This window comes from Macrobrachium nipponense, chromosome 46, assembly GCF_015104395.2.
Source record: "Macrobrachium nipponense isolate FS-2020 chromosome 46, ASM1510439v2, whole genome shotgun sequence".
NCBI classification, from domain to species: Eukaryota; Metazoa; Arthropoda; class Malacostraca; order Decapoda; family Palaemonidae; genus Macrobrachium; species Macrobrachium nipponense.
Window position 1 is genome coordinate 28,017,620 of NC_061106.1, and position 22,891 is coordinate 28,040,510.

The window sequence follows — 22,891 nt, forward strand, 5'->3', positions numbered from 1 at the left end:
ATTGTGGGTCGTCTTATACTATAAATCTAAAAACCAAACCTTGAATTTTAAGATGTGTATCGCTAGGCTATCCTTGGTCTCGGTGTGATCACTACCAACATACATGAAGACCCAAATTATGAAATAAACTGATAATACAACCATTTTTACATTATATATTATTGTCATATCTTCATAACAAATAGCTTATTTGAGGAATAATTCTATACCAATGAAACCAACTTTTATCTATACAATCCCAGCTGAGAAAATGTAACACCGAGTTACTGTTGCACTCAGAACAACCTTTACCTTTTGGCAATCTTTCAGAAATTTCAATGTCAAGTGTAATTATTGTAGTAATAACACTTAGGATACCATAATATTGATTTTTCATAACAAGTTTATCAAACATATCACAAGATTCATCACATATTCCACCATCATAAGGATTCCTGTCTGGTTCTGGTCAGTCGACTTCAGCTTCGTCGTCCCCATCATACAAATCATCCTTGGTACCATCCATGGCAAAAGCGACTAGTACTCTCAAAGGCAGTCAAAGAAAGACTGATGCTTCATGGGATGCGGTGTGTGGTTGATGACCAACTCCCACCTCGTATGCATATGAATTGCCAGATCTCACAAATTCCTTGTGGTACAGTCTTTGATTGTTTAAATCGGTTTCTGGCTGATGAAAAAAATTATCCTAATGTTAAAACCTCAGGTTTGTTAGCTATTAAAAATACCAATGGATAAAAATTTGTAATTTAAAATTATTTTAAGACACTTTCTGTTTTCACGTTCCCCCATGATTTTATAACTAAATTGCCACAAGCATCAAGTGAGGCAGCACACAAAGCTATTTGTAACTGTTTAGGACAATTACACTGTATTGAAAATATAGTGTTGTTTGTAAATGGCGATGAAATATAAGCAAAACAATAGTTTCCCTATTAGCTGACGTATGTATGAAAAACACGACATAGAATCAGCTTTGTTAAACCAAGCTATGATGATAATTTACAAAAGTAATGAAAACTAATAAACCTGTATTGACAAAAACAACTGAACTGGGAAACAGCTGATTGCTGACGTCATTATCAAGAATTTATTAGGAGCTCCGTTAAAATTGTCAAGTTGTTAAACCCTGCCAATTCTCAATGGTGGTTTCCATAAGAAAAAATAAAATACGTTTTTGTTCATCCCTCATGCATGGAGATATCAAGAAAGAATACTAGTAAATTAAAGCTACAGTTACAGACGAGGCTGAATACTAAAACGAATAACAGCCAGGCAAAAGTGATGTTCAGAACTGGAGAAATCACACCTAATGCTTGTAAAATGAAGTAATATGTGCACGTTTTCAACCAACTTCGTTAATTTACAGGAAAAAGTATCTCCAAATTATATTGCTTCTAATAGCTAATGGCAATGAAGATATATCTTTAATAATACTCAATCAGCCGAGATTTCCAGAATGTAAACAATATAAAATGCAAATGGTGTACATGACTGTTTATAGTCTGTAATACAGTAACTATATATTAGTAATAGTAATACTATACATAATTGGATATAACAAGCAAAACAATCTTTATTTAAGTTATCCTTACCATAAATATAGTTGTACTGTTTAACCCTTGCAAATAATCAATTTCTCCAAAAAACTTTTAGGTTTTGTAATCTAGAAGTCTTCTTATACTACAGATATGAGATAATTTCATGAAAATTTGCCCTGATTTTTTACCTCGTCTTACCTAAAGGTCGACATATACACGGAAATATACGGTATATGGCATGCTCTAAATAAACCTGATGTATTATATTTGGAGAAATGAGGTGTCATGGTAGTAAGAGAGGAATTCAAATTTAGTAACGAATGTGAATTTACCATAAAACTAATAGCAACGTTCAAAGTACTGTAACTATCCTCCACAGCTTTTAGCTTCCTCCTTGGATGACTATAAAGCAACAACTTTCAACCTACCATAAGGAAGTAGGCCTAACACCAGGTTTGTGGAACAAAAATCCAAACAAAGCAAGGGAGAAGTTATCAGAGAAAATGTTTTTGAATTTTCAGTCTTTAGTCACACATACAATGAAGTTCCACTGTAAGAGCTCAGGAAAAAGCATTGGTTGAGGGTACAGCAACCAAAAGCAAGCCTTGAGTTAAGATATTAACTAAGAAAACAGAATGGTGCTAAAAATAGGCCAAGTGAATCAGATTTGAACATCAAATAGTACATACACTGTGGCGGGTTCACAAGCTCAAACACAAGTGGGCAAAATTCCCCCTACATAAACTTATCCAATCCGGCTGCCAAACTCACCCACAGCCACACATTCCTCTTTACTCTATGGAATACACACAAGACAATTGACCTACCTACACACAGAACAAAAACACAAACACGTGTACTCACCCAACTCCAGATACTCAGGGCTATGTTGTGCTGTCCACTGGTTGAGGTCACTGAGACACCACCAACAACAAAGACAACAACCAAAAACCACAACCCCACAGCTCAACAACAACTAAGGACCACAACCCCACAACTCAACAACACAACACCCAAGGATCACAACCACAACTTAACAATACAACACCCAAAGACCACAACAACAAACAAGGAATACAACCACAACAAAAGACCACTGCACAAACAATCAATAACACAAGAAACAACACAAAAAGGCAACACACACCCACTAACAACACCAAGGAATCACAATAACTCACCAACAACCCTCAACAACTCACAACCACACCAAGAAACCACAACAGCTCCCCAACAACAACAACAACCCTCAACCATAACAACTCACATACAACCCAACAGGAACTCACAAGCACAACAAATCCAACAACACAGGCACAACTCCAAAGCAAACAATATCATATTTAGCAACAACTAAACAACAAATCAATAAAACACAACTTAACTGACTTTCAATGCCTTTAACACTCTTCACAGACTGCTGTCGACACTACTGACCATCACAGGCTCTGAGTAAAGACTGACTCAAAACTCTGATCTCAACAACTAACTCCAGCTGCAACAGCAGACAACCCAGAACTACCCAACAGCCAATTCGATCACTAACCATCCATCCACCAATTACGCCCCTCCTCTCTCTCTCAGAAAACAAAAACACAAATACATACTCCACGATCTCAACAACAATACAAACCATGAAACTCTCTCTCTCTCTCTCTCTCTCTCTCTCTCTCTCTCTCTCTCTCTCTCTCTCTCTCTCTCTCTCTCTCTCTCTCTCTCTCTCTCTCTCCTCAAGGACATTGTCAAATGGAACTCCCATAACTCCTCCATATAACTAAAATTCTAAATTGTCATATATATATGAATCATGGTATGACTATGAAACTATATCTAAAAGGTTTTGTTGATTTAAGAAAAAAGCTTTTGTAACAACATGAGTTGTATGGAAGGAAAAAGTCGGAAAAGATACCATAAGGGAAATTATGGAAGTTCCGATTGTAGACGAGGTAATGTTAAAAGGGAAATGGAGATGGTTTGAACATGTCCTCCTTTAGAGAATAGTTTATGGCATATGCTGCTAGGCTCTTGTGGGTACCAGAAGAGTTGAAGACATAGACCTATTATGATGAGAATTATGAAAAAGGAGGCTGGAGATGAGATCAGTGGAAGGTGATCTACAGACAAGACATGAGTGGTGGAATTTCACAAAAGCCATTTGCATTATATAGGTGATGATAATGGAAATAGCAAAAACACCTCTAATCAACATAATCCCAACATTTGTTTGTGAGATAAAATGAATTCAAGAATTTTAACATATATAATAAAACCACTTAGAAAACTAAAATGTCAATTAATCATAAAGGAAACTTAAAATAATAATATACTAAATGCATTGCTAAAAAGAAAAATAACTAACCATTCGCAAGTGCTCATCTAAGGCCCTCTTTAAATCACTACTTTGTAAACTGTGAGGTTCGCTACTTGATCCATTTTCCTCTGACCCTTGATCCTGCAGTAAAAATAGTAAATACTCGGTTAATATGTAATGTCCATAATTTCTGTGAAAACATGATATACTTATGAGTAACATTAATCCTAAATAGAATATGATGAATTAATAATGAGTAATGTGAATTTAAATTAAATATATAGATTATCACCTTTTAACCTAGACACAATATTTGAATTGTACAGAAAAAAGTTAACACCAGAAACAGCAATCAAACTACGTACACACTTATATACTTTGCCCAAGCAATTAGCACAATTACTTCATTTCTATCATTTACTTTACCTTGTGAAAATTATAATCCAAGAAGCATAGCTATGAAAATACTCTACATAAGTGCAATCTCCCACAAAAAATAGAAAGGAGCTGTTCTCTTTAAATTCAGATCAGTGAAATTAAAAAAGCCAAAATAATGTCTTACATCCCAGTGCAGAATCATATCACCATAAAAAAAAATCTAATTAAGTAAGTCCCCAAGAAAAAAACCAACACTGGAATCGTTAAAAACAAAAAAATGTCAAAAATTGTAAAAAAAAATTTTAATATATAATACTTATCCAGTAATTACATAGTTTTTATTTTCAATTCATCTGGCAGTTAAAATTCTGAAATTTGTGGGTTGCACTCGAATGTTTTGGGGTAGATGACTTGCCCCACTCACTTTCGCTAAGAAAAAGGGTAAGCTACAACTAAGCGAAGAGCTTCAATTTGTTTATGCTCTTATGTCCAATGAAAGGGGAGGAGAGAGGGCTCTGATCATGTAATTACTGGGTGGTAAGTAGTATATGAAAAACCTTTCATTATAAAAATGTCATTTCTATATAAGTAACTTATTCAGTAATCATATAGCTGATCCCACATTGATAGGTGGTGGGATACATAGACATATCTGCTCCAAAACATTGTTAATGGTAATGACTGAGAATACAAAAATTTGCTAACATTGTTCCTCTTACCCGATAAAAGAGCTGAGCAGGGAAATACTGCCTTTAGTTGGCACTCACCCTATCGTGTAGAGGCAGGGTGCTATAATCTTGTGCCTACTACTTCAATGGGTACCTTTGCAGCAATTAATCAATTCCTATAGCTAGCAAAGGATACAAGATTACTCTGCCCAGGGCACAGTACAAGAAATACAACCAGAACAAAACCGGTCACCAATACCACTGAATGAATTATTAAAAGAACCATTGCCCAACCATTTTAAAAGACTGGAGGGTACTCCCAAACTCCCTTAGAACTCAACACCCTATGCAAGGCAGGCAAAGAGATGATAGGAAGGAATATGCTTCCTACGTTTCTTCACCCAACACCACGCCAGCTGCATAAAGCTGACCCAAGGTACTGCATTCGTCCTAAACCATTTCTACATCCTTTAAGTAATGTGTGGTAAATATAGCTGACCCCTGCTATTCATGGACTCATGATTCAGGGACTCGCCTATTCGCAGATTTTTTTTATAGAATATACCCCATTATCTGTGGAAAATTCACCTAGTTGCAGTATTTTTCAATGGGAAAAATTCACAAACGGCTATATTTTCATATAATTTTTGTGACTAAATGCATTTTTTTTATATAACTAAGCATTTTTAGAGGTTTTCTGTGTTTTAATGATCAAAATAGGCAGTTCTAAGCACTTTTAGAGGGTTTTAAGTATTCGCAGATTTTAGCCATTTGTAGGTGTGTGTGTGTGTGTGTGTGTGTGTGGTAGCAACCCCAATGAATACGGGGAGTCTACTGTACCAAGTTACACCAAAACGTTGGTTGTAAGATGGATGTCAAGGAAACTAGTAGACATGTAATTACATATTGGGTAAGTTACTTACATAAACCTATACACAGAGTTCTCATATTCCTGTTCCACACAGGAAAACCAAAGGAATCAAATGCATGCCATCCATGGCAGCAGTAGTTATGAATTTTCGTAATAATTGTGATAAAAACCACGCTTTCTGTGTAGGAGCATTCCTCAGTGCAAATTTGTTGCTGACTTTGTAACAAGGTACATAACTTGTGGTTGAGGGGGGTGAAGGGAGAATACCCCTCACACACCTGCCTTCACCAAGCACTTTTTCCATTGATATCTGGGACAAAGCAGGGTGGCTTATTTGGAAATATAATAAAAGGCTATATTTGTACCTTTCATGTAGGTGACTTACTCCTTAAGTGGGAGGGTGTCTGTCAATTCTCTTGAAGTGAAAACTAACCCAAAAATGTCATGATCCCAATAACGGATTAAGCAAGGGGAGCAATAACTCCTGTAATTTCCTACCTGGTCTGTCATAGGGATACCAGAACTTTTCTCGCCAAAATAGCGAATGATAAAATAACCGGTTTGAGCAGCCACCACAGGGAGGAGTTGTCTGTCTTGTGAAGCTCCCTAGGTTTGGTGAAAACAGCAACAAGGCACTATTGTGTAAACAAAATTTTTGCGTCTGAGGCAGATTGTTAGAATACTTAGATACAACAAACTACATCCACTTATCTACTTTGAATGCTTCTGAAGAATAGTGGATGGACAGCATTCCTCACGTCCAGGGAGCACATGTCAACCCAGGATACCAAGCTAACAGCCGGATGGGCACAAACACTGTGGCCTCACTGAACAGGGGTGAGACACTCATTTGAAATTCTAAAATTCTATAGGGCTTGGTGTGGGAGGTCCTAGTGACACACACAACTATAGTTAGTCCTTCTTACAGTTTCTAAGTTACCAATGGGTTTTGAAGGTACATATACTACTTTTTCTTCCTTCCCCTTGGATCTGATAAGGGAAAAAAAAAGCTCGAAAAGAAGGAAGAGAAAAAGGAAGTAATATACTTGGGCTTCTCCTTGCCCCTAGCTCATGTCCTCCTCTCCTCTGCTGGCTGACTATGAAGGGGCTGACTAGTGCTGAGTTCCTTGCAGGTGCAACAACAGCACACAGTAGCAGTCGACTTAGTAAGGGTAGGTGTATTGATCACTCACTTCCCTGTCAGGGTAGGTGCATAACCCATCTATGGCAAAAGGCAGGTGTATACATGGAAGGGGCAAGTAGAGGTTATGGGTTGGGGAGGGGAGGAGGGAGTGGTAGGTTGATACTAATTACTTTCTTCCTTTATCAAAACCTTCCTGAAGCTGTAGATCCAGCCTCTAAAAAGGGACTGTGGAGATATAATTAAACAGAACGATAATTAAACAGAACGCATGAAGAGCCACAGACCATTAGTTATCCATAAGTAAACAATACACTTAAAACACAAGTCTTACCTTAGCAGTAAGCAAGAGTGCAGAAATGCATCCTCTCTGGATGGCTGTCAAAGAAAAGGTGCTTGGTGATGGCATGGGAGGGGTACTCCATCACCCACCCCTTTAACCCTAGTTAACAACTTTTGTTATGAAATTTCAATGACTGATTCCAGCTTGCACTGGAGTACTCCTCTATAAAATGCTAAAGTTTGTATTTCTGTAGAAACAAAGTTAGGTTATACAAAGTCAAATGACTATATGATTACACTGGGGTTATTGTATATCAATATACCTTTTATATTGATTGATTTACAACAAACTAAACATTTATCCTTGGAAAAACTCTTAAAAACAAACAAGAGACATTTGCTAATAACAGCAATTTCAAACTTATTAAGAGACAGTTAAAAAGAGGAATGAACCAATTCTACCATATTTATGCATAGTAGAAAACCAAGTGAAACAAAAATGATATTGTTAAGATACAATAAAGTTTTGTACATACTTACCTGGCAGATATATACTTAGCTATAGACTCCGTCGTCCCCGACAGAAATTCGAATTTCGCGGCACACGCTGCAGGTAGGTCAGGTGATCTACCGCCCCTGCCGCTGGGTGGCAGGAATAGGAACGATTACCGTTCTAGAACCAGATTTTCTCTTCCACCTGTCTCCTGAGGGGAGGTTGGGTGGGCCATCAATCGTATATATCTGCCAGGTAAGTATGTACAAAACTTTATTGTATCTTAACAATATCATTTTTGTACATGGAACTTACCCAGCAGATATATACTTAGCTGATTGACACCCTTGGTGGTGGGAAAGAGACAACTATTTACTGAATAGACAGGTAAACAACATACGTTGTAGGTAATAAATAAACAAATAAAACCTTGGGTTCCTACTTGATCAGGCGGAAGCCTCCATGGCTAATGCCTAGGAATCTGCTTCGCCTCAAGAGCCTCAGCGAGGATGTGACCTATGGCTAAGAGTTCTTGTGGGTCTGTCGATGGGGTCTTATCCATTTACTCGACAGAGCCTCTTACATGACAATATGCCTATGCCTAGTGGCATAATTAAGGAGCACAACACCGATCCCGATCACCTGATCCTAACACGAGGGTTAGTGCTTAAGTTGAAAAGAGTTATCTACAAACTCCTTTCAAACAACCCAAAGAAAAACACGACATTAAATAAAATTTAACTCACTAGTTAAGGATCAGTATCTGCTCCCTATCCCAGCAATGTATCCGCAGACACGTATCAACCAAGAGAGAAGGATCCCTCGAAGGTTATCTTGACATCCTTCGGATAATGGGAAGTCAACACAGAGTTGCATCTCCCGTATGTGACAGCTAATATGTCCTTATGACATATTGTTAGGAAAGAACAAGAATTCGGAAAAGCTCGCACTTCAATGCGCTTTTAATTCTCAGCTTGTTTGAAGGAATCATCAATGCACTTATCAAGTGCTTAGGAGATCACAATGTCTCAAAGAAGGCCAGGGCGTTCTTTGATATAGATCTCTTCTGGGTGAAGCCTGGAGCCTGGCTAGCGCTTGGCAGGCGCCTAGCGCCTGTCTAGCGCCTCGCGCCTGGCTGGAGCCTTGCGCCTGAATGGCGCCTAGAGCCTGGCTGGAGCCTCGCGCCTAGAGCCTGGCTGGAGCCTCGCGCCTGGCTGGTGCCTGATTGGCTCCTCCTTCCTGGCTAGCGCCTCGCGCCTGGCTGGAGCCTTGCGTCTGGCTGGTGCCTTGCGCCTGGAAGGCACCTGGAGCCTCGCAGAAAGACTTCATGATTACTGTCTATGAGTCTGCATGCCTCAAGAGTTTCGCGAGGTAGGGACCTATGACTGACAAACCCTTCTGGATCATGTCAATGGGGGCTAGCCCGCTTACACGACAGAGCCTTCTCGGATCGTGCCAATGGGGGCTGACCCACTACATTGGCAGAGCCTTACCTGTATCATATCAATGGGGGGACTAGCCCTCTTACATGACAGAGCTTTAGGTTTCTCCTTTACTGGAAGGAGCCTTGCGTCTGGATGGATCCTCAATCCTGACTGGAGCCTAGCCTTGAAGGAGCCTGGCACCTGGATGGCGCCTGGCTGGCTTCTAGAGCCTGGCTGGGAGGCTCCTAGAGCCTGGCTGGCTCTAGAGCCTGGCTGGCTCCTAGAGCCCTGCCTGGCTCCTAGAGCCTGGCTGGCTCCTAGAGCCTGGCTGGCTCCTAGAGCCTGGCTGGCTCCTAGAGCCTGGCTGGCTCCTAGAGGCCTGGCTGGCTGGCTTCCTAGAGCCTGGTTGGCTCCTAGAGCCTGGCTGGCTCCTAGAGCCTGGCTGGCTCCTAGAGCCTGGCTGGCGCCTCGCGCCTGGCTTGGCTCCTCCACACTTGCTGGAGCTTCGAGCTTGGAAGAGTCTCTAGGCTTGTCTGGACGATGTCCACATCGGACACTCTTATATCTGTCCGATTTGTTCGCCTCTGGCGCATTTGCGCCAGGTTGGAGGCCCGCTCCTTCTCAGTATCCGACCATGACAGAGTTCCTTGGAACTGTCCGCCTCTGGCGTTTTTCGCCTGTATTGGCATTTGGCGCTTGGCTGGCGCTACATTGTCCGAGAGTCCTGAACAACACATAGTTTATCAGGAGACTGGAGAAGGGTGGAAGAAATTCTTCCCCTTTGAGCTTTTGGCCCCTGGCAAGGGGAGGTGATTTATTTTAGTCAGCTACACCCAGTAGACGACAGGATATCTAACAACACGAGAGAGAAGAGTCTCCTCCGAGGAGGATCCTTCGTGAACACTTCTTTTGCTAACGAGATCTCTTCTTACATGTTGATGAGGTTCCTCGTTGCAGAATCTTCCCTATCCTTGCCCGAAGGAAGGGAAGGAGTCTGGAAGTCGAAGGAGACTCTGAGCTGAAATTGGGCGGAACCCTGATTTTCTAGCTCTATTGTACTTCTGAATCACCCTTCTGGGAAGCATTTGAGCCCTCCATCGCACCCGAAGACTCTGTAGGCAAACGTTTAAACCATCTCTTCTTCTGTAGATGAAAATGTAAAGTACCTGCCTGGCAACTAAACTTCTCTCTGAAAGCGTTGCGTCAGGAATAGAGGGATTTATTTCTTTTGCCAGACATACTATGCTGGCAAGAACCCATTGCCGAGTCTCCATTGAATCTGATGCGAGATTCCAATGCACAAATTCACTTGTCTTCTTGGTCGTTTAGGGTTAAGAGAAACAAAGAATTCCTTCATAAACTTCCTCAAAGAATTTGTTAGATGAGGAGGCAGTTCCATTTTGTCGGAACAAAACGGAATCTGTGGCCACAAAAAAAAAAAATCCCATTCGAAGTACATGATATCCTACTCTTGTCGTATTGCGGTATCGTATAAGATCCCGAAGATCTTAATCCTCTGTTATCTCTAATTCCCTTTGTAGAGACAGAGTATGGCCTTTTACTGCGTTCTTTGATAGCAGATATATACATAGGTGATTCTTCCCTCTGAAAGTGAAGAAAAAACCTCGCTATGTGGTTCACAGAGGTATCGGAAGAGGACAGTTTCCTCATTCCATCTAGCACGATCTGCAGCAATTCTATGTCTTAGCCATGACTATTGTCATTTACCTTGAAAAAACCTCTCATTCATGTCCACTTCTGGTCAGTCTGCACGAGGACAGACTCAGAGTGGAGAGGTTTTATAGGTCTATTTATAATAGATTCTGATAGAATATCCAGATACTCTTGGAAAAGCCTTACGAAACATGCTGTGAGAAGAACGTGACTTCTGTGAATCCAACCTCTCTAAGGCCAAAATGAGGCATACATCCTCTCTTCCTTTGACGCCCAATTATCTTAATATCTGTTAAGGAATTTATAACTAGGGGAAAAAAGGCTAAAGTTTATTCCCCTTCTTTAAATTTAAAGATGTCTTATATTGCTACCTCTCTTGGTTCGAGGAAAAAGAAGCAGTCTAAAGGAAGCCTGTTCGTCTTCTACCTTACAAAGAGATCTATGAAGAAGACTTTCCGCAGGTTCTCACAACTCTTTTCAATAAATGTTAGACATATGTTAACAGTTTATTATCTTCGATCGAGAAGGTTCTCACGGACATGCAAAATCTTGCATCGAACCTCTTAAGGATCGTTACGTTCCGTGTCTGTTCCCAAATAGGTTCTCGTTAACGTTAACGCAACCGGGGCGAAAAAAGAGATTCTCGATGCTCTTTGCGATATGAGAGAGTCGTGGAATTGGCCTAAGTGATTAAAAATAAAATAAATCATTTCATCATTCCTTGTAAGCGACCCATTTTCGATTAAATGGGTAACGAAATCAGGAACGAATCTTGCCGTTACCGAGCCTGCTGTCCGAGAGGCTACTGGACTCTTAGGTTAATAACTCGCTAAAACGAGAAAATATCTTGGATGGTGCTTCTGGCACAATTTGCGCCATGCTGGCGCTTCCTTCTAGTTCTTTTTAGGTTATGTGCCATAACATCTATGCCTTTATGGTACCCGACATCCTTCACATGTTAATTCCGTTCTTAGTGGGAAAAAACTTTTTATATACGTAGTTAGTAGCCATTCAGGGAAAAAACAACTTCTGCCACTAAGAGAATGTTTCCCATCCGACTCACCCAACTTCTCTTGAGCAATATCCGAATTAAAAAGGTTGTGTGCGTTTTCTCGAAAGGATGAGAGAATTATATATAATCGCGCGCTTGCCGTATTAGAATCCTTTATAATACTGTCACATTGTTGGTAAACAGCATTAATCTAGGGAAACCTTTGTAAGGATACTAGGAATTCTGTAGTTAACCTCGGTATGTGCATAAGACTTGACCATACCGTAGTCTTAAAGTGAATTCTCTATACATTCATCTTCTCACTAAGCATGTACTCTAATAAGCCATGCTTTCGTAAGCATGAGAGCATTATACAATATAGAGTTTCGCTGCGTTAGAATCCTTTTAAAAATGTTACCTACGGTAAACAGCATTGAAATGTAATATCTTTCTTATTGAAAGCTTCTTAGCAAAAGGCAGACAATATTTTATTTATGTTTGCTTAACTATCCCCTCAATCCAGGCTAAAACCACGATTGTAGGGGAGAGACACGGTTTAGGTTCATTCCATCCCGCAGGAGAGACATATGTTACCGCCCACTCATGACCGACACCTACATGATACTGCGTTGGTGGCCTAAGCGATAGCAGTCTCGTTAGCCGACTGGCCTTACTCTTCCAGAGTTGCCAGCTACTCCATTTAATAAAGGAATCTTATAACATTATTATCGAACTTCAGGAAGTCTTATAATGCATATCTAAGCGAAACAAGACTTCGATAAATCTAGAAGCTAAGTAGGTGTTGTCTTAACAATCCCTTTAAGCGTAGTCCTTCCTAGGAAATTCCTGGAAGGATACTGGTAATTGAGTTGCTCAGCAAAGAAGTAACTATGGTATGTGCTTATGATTTGCCGTATCGTATTCTCATACAGCAGATACTCTACTACCTTCTTTCCCTGCCGAGGCAGATAGAGAAAGGTATAAGTTCTGCGCCTGGATCCTTGCACCTAGCGCCTGGAATGTTCCGCGCGCCTGGAATGTTCCGCGCGCTAGAAAGGAGACTCGCTCCTGGAACGTTCCGCTTGCGTGGAAGGTCCCGTGCGCCCTGACAGTTCCGAGCACCTACTAGACCCCTTTTAGAAAGAGCCTCTTGCCCGGAAACGTTCAATGGAAGGATCGTTCTGATTGCCACTCTACTATAAGGCTCCTTGCTCTAGCCGTCTGTTTTTCTGGCGCAATTTGCGCAGGCTGGCGCTTCGTCTCTTTGAAGGCGCCTTGCGCCAAGAAAAATTTTCTAGAACGCGGCTCGCGTTTGGTTGTAGGAACGCGGCTCGCGCTAGTCTGTTAGCTGAACGCGCCTCGCTGCTGGCTATAGGAACGTACCTCACGCTAGCTTGCTGAACGCGGCTTCATGCAGCGGCTGCTCTTGCTCAGTGTTTCTCTTAGTTTTCAGAGAACGCGCTAGATCACTCCAAACTACATTCTTCGTCTTTTCGGATGTAAGATGAAGAGACGCACTTTTTTTAAGGATGCCTTATCAATGGCTATCCTTGGCAGTCTGGGACGTTCTACAGAACCTGCCGAGGGACGCCTGACCGGTGGGGTTCTCCCTACCTTCCTGCGGCTGTCGACGTTTCCTCCTCCACTGGGTCTGGGGAGTTTGAAGAGGTCTAGGCCTGGAAGCGCTACGGAGCCGATCAGACGCACCCTCCACTGCACTGGGAACACTATATTTCACTTCTTACCTTTTTAGAGCTCGCTTTGAGCTCCATCCATTTATCTTCAAATTTGCACATATGAATTTGTAGATTCTGTGGAGTAAGAAGGTGATGAGGATGCAACAACTACTAGAATTGTCAATACTCTAACTGCTCGTTAGTACGAGAGCTCTTAAAGCTTCTAAAGGAAGCGTATCTAGTTATATGCTTTCTGACTTCCTAAAGTAGTGGAAGTTAGATCTTATATTTCCTTCATCAAGTTCTAACACTTATACACGTATTAGTGAAAAAAAAAAAAAAAAAAAAAAAAAAAAAAAAAAAAAAAAAAAAAAAAAAATCAATATTTCCCTTATTGCAAAATATAAGTGTCTACCGAAAAAATTCGTAGTTTCACGTAATATATTCTTCGAAATTTCGAAGCCAAATTCATTAAAAAAGTTAATAAAAGCGTATGCCAAACCAAAGACCCAGTACTTCCCTGCAAAAGACAGCCAGAAGGTCGATGGCGATGAAAAAACGAAATCAAGTCAGGAGGTAGCAACAACGTATGTTGACACTACCAGCGACAGAGAAAATCTGGTTCTAGAACGGTAATCGTTCCTATTCCTGCCACCCAGCCGGCAGGGGCGTAGATCACCTGACCTACCTGCAGCGTGTGCCGCGAAATTCGAATTTCTGTCGGGGACGACGGAGTCTATAGCTAAGTATAATATCTGCTGGGTAAGTTCCATGTACAAAAACTACTATTCTCCTACTTACAGTTTCAAAGTCCTCAAGGGGTTTTGATGGTACATAATTATCACTTTTTCTTCCTTCTTCTTGGACCTGATGAAATTAAAATTTACAATTAAAAAATAACTAAAAAATAACTGAGCTCAATAATAGCAGTTTGATGTATCATGATGAAAACTGTAAGTACTGCATATTTTTAAAAGGGGTTTTACTTTAAGACCCTTTCTACAAATCAAGTTGGCAACGAGATGAAAATATAATTAGAACACTGAAATTAGTGCAGCATGGACTCATTTAAGTCTGGAAAGCAATAGTCTTGGAATCCAAGCAATATTTTTACATGGGTTTCACTTCCATGATATCTCCAATTAAAGAAGTTCAACGAAGTACTATTTTGTTTACCACAAACTCAATAATCATATAATATCCTTCCATTTGCGGTCTTCAATACCCAAAGACACACACCATCTTATGTGTTCCAAAAGGAAAAACATTCGTTCAGGTATGCGCTCTCTCAACCCATTGGTAAGAATAGACTCCTCTTTTCTCCCCAGCTTTTTCATATCTTATTAGTTTCTGCCCATTATCCTTAGCTTATTCACTGTTCATTCATTTTTATCAACATCTTGTATTTCTACCTGTATTCAGTGGTCTTTTATTTTTTTAGTGAAATATGTCTACTTACAAGTTTTGTCCTACTAGTTCTCCCTGTAATACTGCTAGATGTTTCTTCACTTTTTCTTGTCAATGATTTGTGCTTAAATCAGGTATTACTAGTGCCTTACTCAGTTTTTTGTCTTTAGCCCTTGTGCATGGTTTTTTGTTCACTACAGTCCTGGCCCTAATGTACAGACCTGTATGCATTTGTTTGTGCCCTAAATTTTTCAATTGCTGTGAGTAGTATGACCTTTCACCATTATTGCTCATTCGGTCAGACATCTGGCTAGTTGGGCATAACTCCAGGACAAGCCCATTTAAATATGGTGTCTGTTGGTCATACTTAGAACTTTACTGCTCAATACAAAAGAATCCAACTGTCTGGAAACTGGACAACATACTGCATTCCTGGTACATTCTGGCCTTGGGAATGTGCTTATCTTTCATTCAGCCCCATCAGGCAGACTTTGGCTAATCAAATGAACTGGCTACTTCTCCTACCCACAAAACTGGTTTAGTGATCTGCTCCAATTGTTATGGGCAGTATACATTATAGATGTAATTGACCGCAAAGAAAAAAATAGATATTAAAACACAGTTACATACACTAAAAAGCAAGCTACCCAAGTGAAGGATATGATTGGATGGAGTACCCAGATATATAGAAATTAAATTATACAATGCAACAAAAATACCTTATACTGAAAATAAGTGAGAAAATACTTCACACATGAAACAAGAGAGTTGGTATAACTAAACTCATCTCTCAGTGCTGACTAGGAAACCACTTATTTGTTCGTTAGCATACAAAACATATCATGCACCAAAGACAAATTACTAGCTAGAAACAAATGCTGGAAATACCTGAAATACACACAGTACACTGGCAAAGGGAAATAGAAAACAGTGAAGAAAATAAGAAAGTTACTTATAGGCCGTACCAGTTCTGAAAATACTTGCAAGAAGAAAAGGTTTCAGCTGAATTATTCCACTGGTAAAAAGTGAAGTCTGAAAAAACACTGATTACCTATAAAATGGGAGAAAATAAACTGAAAATACTTATGAATGTTGACTGCTGAAAACTGCCAAGACTGCTGTGCACAACAAAGGGAGATTCTGACAGAGCTTTTTAGATCAACATACATGAAAAATAAGAGCAGTTAGTTTCTCCTGGTGGATCCAGATATTTTCCTGGGTGTCAAAGGATATTGAGACTACAAGTGCCAACATTAAGAAACTCTGGGGGTTGTCTTATACACCAAGCTGCCTTATGCACCAATATACCTGATTAATATTAAAATAAACTTAAAAATAAAATAAAATAAAAATACATCTTTCATAAAAAATACAATGATTAACTTAAATCTAATATAGTATAAATATATAAAAAATAAAATACCAACCTTCTGAATATGTCTTTTGAAAGCCCAGTCAACGGGAGGTATCTTAGAAGGCTTTGCATTATCAAAATTGCGTGAAGTGCCATTATTATGAGGAACTCTGTTATCATATGAAGTGGACATCTGCAATAAGGTATGATTAACACAACTTTCCAAAGAATAGAATACTTCAAAATTTTCTTAAAATCACAAAACTCATATAAACATCTACCATTTTTAACCGTTTAATACAGTAGTTATTTCTACAGATGCTATATTGTCTCTGAAATACAGTATTATTGAAAGAAAATGCCATTAAACATTTACATACATGATGAAAATCACCTGGTTGACAAGTAAAGCTGACGTATCACCTACTTGTCAGAAAGAATTAAAACATATTTCTAAATAAATTTTCATAATTCTTGCAACTTACATGCTTGGTATTTTGCTTCCCTCTCCTCTTTTCCATTGCAGGCATGTCACTGGCACCATCATCTACCTGAAAAATTCCAGACAGTCATTACCTATAGTTTAATACCAACAACACACTGCTTTGCAATAAAAAAAAAAAAAAAATTCAAAGCAATCTTTATATATATATTACTTTTACATAGCCTGTGCCAATATCCAGATATCCAGACACTCATTCTGGGAGGGAGAGAAGAAAAATCCTCCAGCTCCTGGTCTTGAATAGAAATATAATAATAATAATAATATCCTTTATTTCAGCTCAGTTCCATATACACACATGGAATATACAAAATACAAACAGTAACATACACAATCTAGATACATGAGACACGATAAAAAAAAATGAATAAATAGCACCATCCACACAATGGCTGAGGTAGTATAAAAGATAGTAATCTTAGTACTGGTAATAACAGTAATAATATTGGAGAGAGAAAAAAAAGCATTGAGTTATAATAGTTGGTGCACAGATTATATAACTTAAATTTCAGCTAGAGACCTTAGATGGTTACAGTAGTCAGGTCCAGAAGGCTAAATACAAAAATTGAATGTAAAAAAACTAACTTGATAGTATTCAGAGTAATAATGAAAAATTAAAATACCAGCAATAAATATAATAGTAATGACAGAATCTGCAGATGACATCTTGCCAATACAGAGATTAAGTCCTTTAGGGGACAAAGGCCTCATTTTCCCATCTTTCCCACAATTTAGATCTTCTTGCTTCACTCCTTAGGATGCTTTGTATGAGCGAGTTGCTGCTGCTTCTCACTTGGGTCACCAGACTGGACATTGTTTGCCTTACAATGATTTTTAAGTTGTCCAGGCGGCTTTCTATGAACATCTGTGTGGTGGAGTGGTAGCGAGGAGTGTTTATGAGGCGTCTCAAAATGCCACTGTGCACAACAGTGATACATCTCATGGTCTCTCGGGTATAGTTTGTCCAGAAGGAACACCAATAAATACTGCAGTAATACGAGCAGAGGAGAAGCACTTTCACATCTATGTGACAGAAGGCAAACCTCCTTGCAATCATGATGCCAATTGCACACAGTGTACGACACCTCTGTTCAATGTCTGTCGTATCTTTTAGGTCATCCGTGATAATGTGACCCAAATACGGATATTCGTGCACGAATTCCAGCCGATGATTTCCGAGGAAAATTTGTGGTTCTGAATTATACTTAAGCGATCTCAGGAGCACCATGCACTGGGTCTTGGTTTTGTTGAATAGGATATCAAATTCCTCTGCATTTTGGCGGCAAGTGTCGGAGACCTTGCACTGATGGGGAAATCGGAACCATATCGTCGGTGTAACAGAGGTTGTTTATAGTCGTTTCACTGACAGTGCATCTGATTGGGAGGAGTTCAGTTTGACATTCAAGGCATCTGTGTAGGTATTAAGCGGGTATGGGGAGAGAATGCCCCCTTGCCAAAGCCAGTTTAGGAGGCCGAAGGTGTACGATATTATGTTACCCCATTTGACACAGAATTACTGTGTGGAGAACCAGCAATATAAAATACCAATTAAATATAGAGGTGTGCCTCTTTTATGCAGCTTCAGGAAGAGCTTCAGGTAATGTACTCAAATGCTTTCCTCACATCCATAAAACAAAGGAAAACAGGAGAGGCTGATGATAGATAATAGATCATTAATTCTTTCAGTATGTACATGCAGGTGTCGGTTGAGTGATTTGCTTTAAATCCAAACTGGTTGTCAGTGGTGTGTAGAAAGGGGAGAAGTCTTACTAGAAGAAACGACTCAAGTATCTTTGACGCAATCGTTGTGATTGCAATCAGCTGGTAGCTACCAGTCAGCTGCATCCTGTAGGAGTAAGGAGTACTGAAGAAACTGGTGAATTATGCACGCATTGAATAGGGCAGCTAGCAAAATGACAAATTTTCTAAGACAATTTGTATTTTTCATAGCTACAAACCTGAGGTCTTAACAATAGGATAATTTCTAGCACCTAGCTGGATCCGGTTAATAAACAGATGAAAGCAAGGAATCTTGTGATATCTGGCAACGCAAGCGTACATCGGGTGAAGGATGGTCAAAGACCATTCACCTATGATTACACATCAGTCTTTCCCAACTCAGGATGTATTAACAAACAGAGGGGCAGCTAGAGGTTTGTAGCTACGAAAAATACAAATAGTCTTAGAAAATTTGTCATTTGTTCATACGCGAACAAACCTTCGGTCTTAACAATAGGATAGACTCATACTTGGAGGGAGGTACAAGACATCCTAGACCAGCTGGGGGCCTACCCACCAGTCCAGCTCTCAAAAGAAATGGTTTTTGGAGAGGGACTGAAGCCCATTGAGAAGCTAGATAAAATGATATCTAAGCACTCAGACCCTGAATGATGTACAATGATATATGGGAGAACCATTGTACAGGGAACCAAAGAGAAACTTCGACTGTCTAATAGCAAACCAACACAGCAGGGTTTGTACTACTCTCAACTCCTCCTCGCCTAGGAGTGGAGCATATGCTACCAAATAGAGGGTTTGACATTTGCATAGTAAGTGACCACACTATCAGTATGACTACCTTACTCATTGTATCAGACCAGTCCAGCGAATGACATGTCTATTCCTTAACCTGCCCGAAGGAAGAAGGAAAGGTACAAGAGAAAGGAGGAGACCACCCAACTCACTCATTCTCTCATCCACACAATCATCTTAGGAAAGATACAAAAGTGCCCTGTTAGGGGCAACTATGAGTACACAACCTGTTGGGCAGCCACCGCAGTACCCAGGGAAAACATGTCTGCAGATCTGTGGGCAAAATCCTTAAGATAGAAAGAGGCAAATGTGGACTGGCGTAACCAAGTACCAGCGCTCAGCACTCTATGTACAGCCAAGTTCTTTTTGAAAGCCAGAGAGGGACCAATACCTCTAACATCATGCGCTCTAGCCTGCACAGACGTGGTGGTGGAATCATCAAGAGACAAGTATGCCTGTCTGATGGCTTCCCGTATCCAAAAAGAGATAGTATTCCTAGACACCTTTTTCTTGAAAGCCCTGTGCTAACAACAAGTCTGCAGCAGCCTGGTCTGAGGCGCCGAGTCTATTCAAGATAGCAACGCAGGGCCCGGACAGGGCACAACAAACGCTCTTGAGCATCACCACCCACAAGTCGTCATTCAGTGATGGAATGGAAAACGAAGTGAATCTGTCATCGTGCACAGTGGGATTTTGGGTCTTGGCCACGAATTGCGGGACAAATTCATGGCAGAATTTGAGCCTCTACGGGAGGACCATTACAGCCAGGCGATTTATGATTAGGTAGGCTGTTTATGGCATCACTGGTGTTACCTGGTGTAATACGATCTGCAAAATGAAATTGAATGTTATCAGTAAGGTTATCTACACCCCTTCGGGAGTCTTGATCGTTTATGCAATTCAGGATATTGTTGAAGTGATTGCCCCACATACATACTTGTAATAACCTCGTCACTGACTGCTTCACCTACTCTCTGTGATAGCTTTTTAGTTTTGGAATTTAAGGACTGGATATCTTTCCAAAGACAAGGATAATCACTGGATTCTAAGTTTCTAGACATTGCATCAGCTCTTAGATGTATTTAATATGATATTGTTATGATACAATAAAGTTTGTTCATACTTACCTGGCAGATATATATATAGCTGTATTTTCTGAAGTCCGACAGAAATTCAAAAACTTCCGGCACACACAGTGGTCGGCCAGGTGGTTAGTACCCATTCCCGCCGCTGGGAGGCGGGTATCAGGAACCAGTCCCATTTTCTATTCATAATTTTTATTTCCACTGTCCCCTGAGGGGAGGTGGGTGGGTACTTAATTATATATATCTGCCAGGTAAGTATGAACAAACTTTATTGTATCATAACAATATCATTTTGTTCATGAAACTTACCTGTCAGATATATATATAGCTGAATCCCACCGTTGGAGGTGGGAAGGGACAGAATAGAAGGATTTGGGAAACAAACAAATGCATGCAGATGATTTACATCTTGGTTTCCACCTGTTAGCATTGCTGGCTTCGTGGTTATTGCCACGTAAGTCTGCTTGTGCTACTAGAGTTGCCAGCGAGTAGAGACCTATATAGCTGGTGCACTCCAGATGATCTGTCAACAGGGGCGAGACCACGACGTGACTAGACCATATTGACCATACCATGAGGGCTAAGAAGTAATATAAATATATATATCTATATATCACCACCTGACCAACCTAGCCAAAGTTAAGGTGTGTTAACTAAGGCTTAAGAGTTAAGAAGTCACCGTTGTCGACGACTCAACTACTAAATTAAGAGCTCTTCCTAACCATTTTCTACAGGATAGGATGAGTGGTACTACTTGCCCCCAAGATTGTCTTGCAGACACGTATGGCCCTAGCGAGCAGCAGATCTCATATGCCATCTTCACATCTCGCAGGGAGTGTGAATTGACACAGAGTTGCTTCGCTAAAAACATGGTACTCAGGATGTTGCTGAGTGCCATGCTCTGTTGAAATGCTTCCGAGGCCGCGCCCTCACCTCGTGAGCATTCAAATCAAAAGATTTCAAATCTTTGTGCCAACACAATGAAGGAGCTTTTTTGAAAGAACTCCTTAACAATAAAGCCAGGGTGTTCTTCGATATGGGCAAGTCTGGTCTTTTCGGAACACTGCAGATTGTCCGTACGACTTCGACTTTCTTGAGTTTTATGTAGATAAAACTTGAGAGACCTGACAGGGCACAGGACTCTCTCTGGCTCCTGCCCAATAACTTGTGCCATCCTTGATTCCAAGCTCCTGGCCCAAGAACAAGACGGGTTTCCATTCTTAGGCCACAACGGAAGGCTTAGAGAACGCACCAGCTTGTGTTCTCTAATGCCAAAACTTCTGACGATGGCTGAAAACCTCACTAACCCTCTTTGTCGTATCTAGGGTGGTTAGAAAAGGGCCTTCCTGATCACGTGCAAGAAGTTAACAGGTAGGAGATGTTCGAATGCTTTGACATCAAGAACTTCAGACTATGTCTAAGTTCCATATTGAAAGCTCGATCTGGACATGCACAGTCAGTCAGTCTGTACTAAAAGTCAGGTGACCGACCAGTTGACCAGTCAGACGCATCAAGGACAGCAAGGCTGTACCCTGAAGACCATAAGGCACTATTCTTCGCTGAAGGATGAGTGTCTGGACTGCCTGGGCGATTCAAGCTAAGCAAACCTTGGGGTATGAACGCAACCCAACGTCGTTAGCGAATCAACTCCTGAGCCACTCCTGACTCGAGCTTCTGGTGCCAGGAGAAAGGAGCGAGGAGCAAAAAGGCGATTCAGTCCCGAAGGACGAATGCCTGACAGTCCAACCTGGTCTCATGTTAAACGATCATCGGGGGTGTGTAAACGCAACCGACTTCGTCAACAAGAAACTCAGGGCTACTATGTGTCTCCTGATCTCGCACGAGTGTCTGACTCCGAGAAAACAGGTGAGGGACAAAAAAGTAGATGGTGAGCGAGTTTCGAGATTCCACAGAACTCAAAGATCGTGAAGGTCTTTGTTGTTTGACAGAAGCAAATCTCTGAGCCCAAAGGCCGTCAACAACATATTTGCGTATTCTTTAATAGTTGTGACTGCCAGCTTATCCCATTCTTCAAACGGAAAGGGAAGACGGCAATCTTATGCTGTCAACATCTCGTAGTCTGAACGTAGTCAGACTCAGAGCGGAGGTTATAGGTACCTTTCGTGTTAAAGTAGACCGACTCTCTCGGAAAAGGTCCTTGGAAGGACGTGACCTCTGTGAATCTAGGATCTTGAAGGCCAACATGGGGCGATTAGCGTCATTGTCGCTCCCTGTGATGGTATAAATCATCTTATTACATTTCCTAAGCGTTTGAAAAAGGGGAAAAGAGACTAAACATCCATCCTGTTCAATATCATAGCGAAGAGATGTATGAAAGGACGTCCTAAAGTCTCCATAACTCTCAACTACTTCTAAAGAAAGATTCCACTCGGAAGTCAGTAGTTGCTGCCGTCGATCGAGACGATTCGTACGGACTTTTGCAATCCTGTAACGAACCTCTAGACGATCGTTACATTCTACGTCTGTTGTTATAATAGGCTCTTTCTCGTAAACCCGAACAGGGACCGAGAGAAGATACTTCCTAAGATATGAGAGAGCTGTGG

At 40.6% G+C, this 22,891-nt stretch overlaps 1 protein-coding gene across 1 annotated transcript in view; it reads right to left on the reverse strand.

The window, feature by feature from the left end:
- Positions 1-22,891, reverse strand: part of LOC135214835 (uncharacterized) — a 234,841-nt gene that overhangs the window by 70,158 nt on the left and 141,792 nt on the right. Inside the window, exons 9-12 of the mRNA XM_064249233.1 lie at positions 16,694-16,759; positions 16,282-16,401; positions 14,249-14,314; positions 3,898-3,990 (exon numbers count right to left, since the gene is read on the reverse strand). Of these exons, the coding sequence (XP_064105303.1) occupies positions 3,898-3,990; positions 14,249-14,314; positions 16,282-16,401; positions 16,694-16,759 (345 nt within the window). The remainder of the gene's footprint in view (positions 1-3,897; positions 3,991-14,248; positions 14,315-16,281; positions 16,402-16,693; positions 16,760-22,891) is intronic.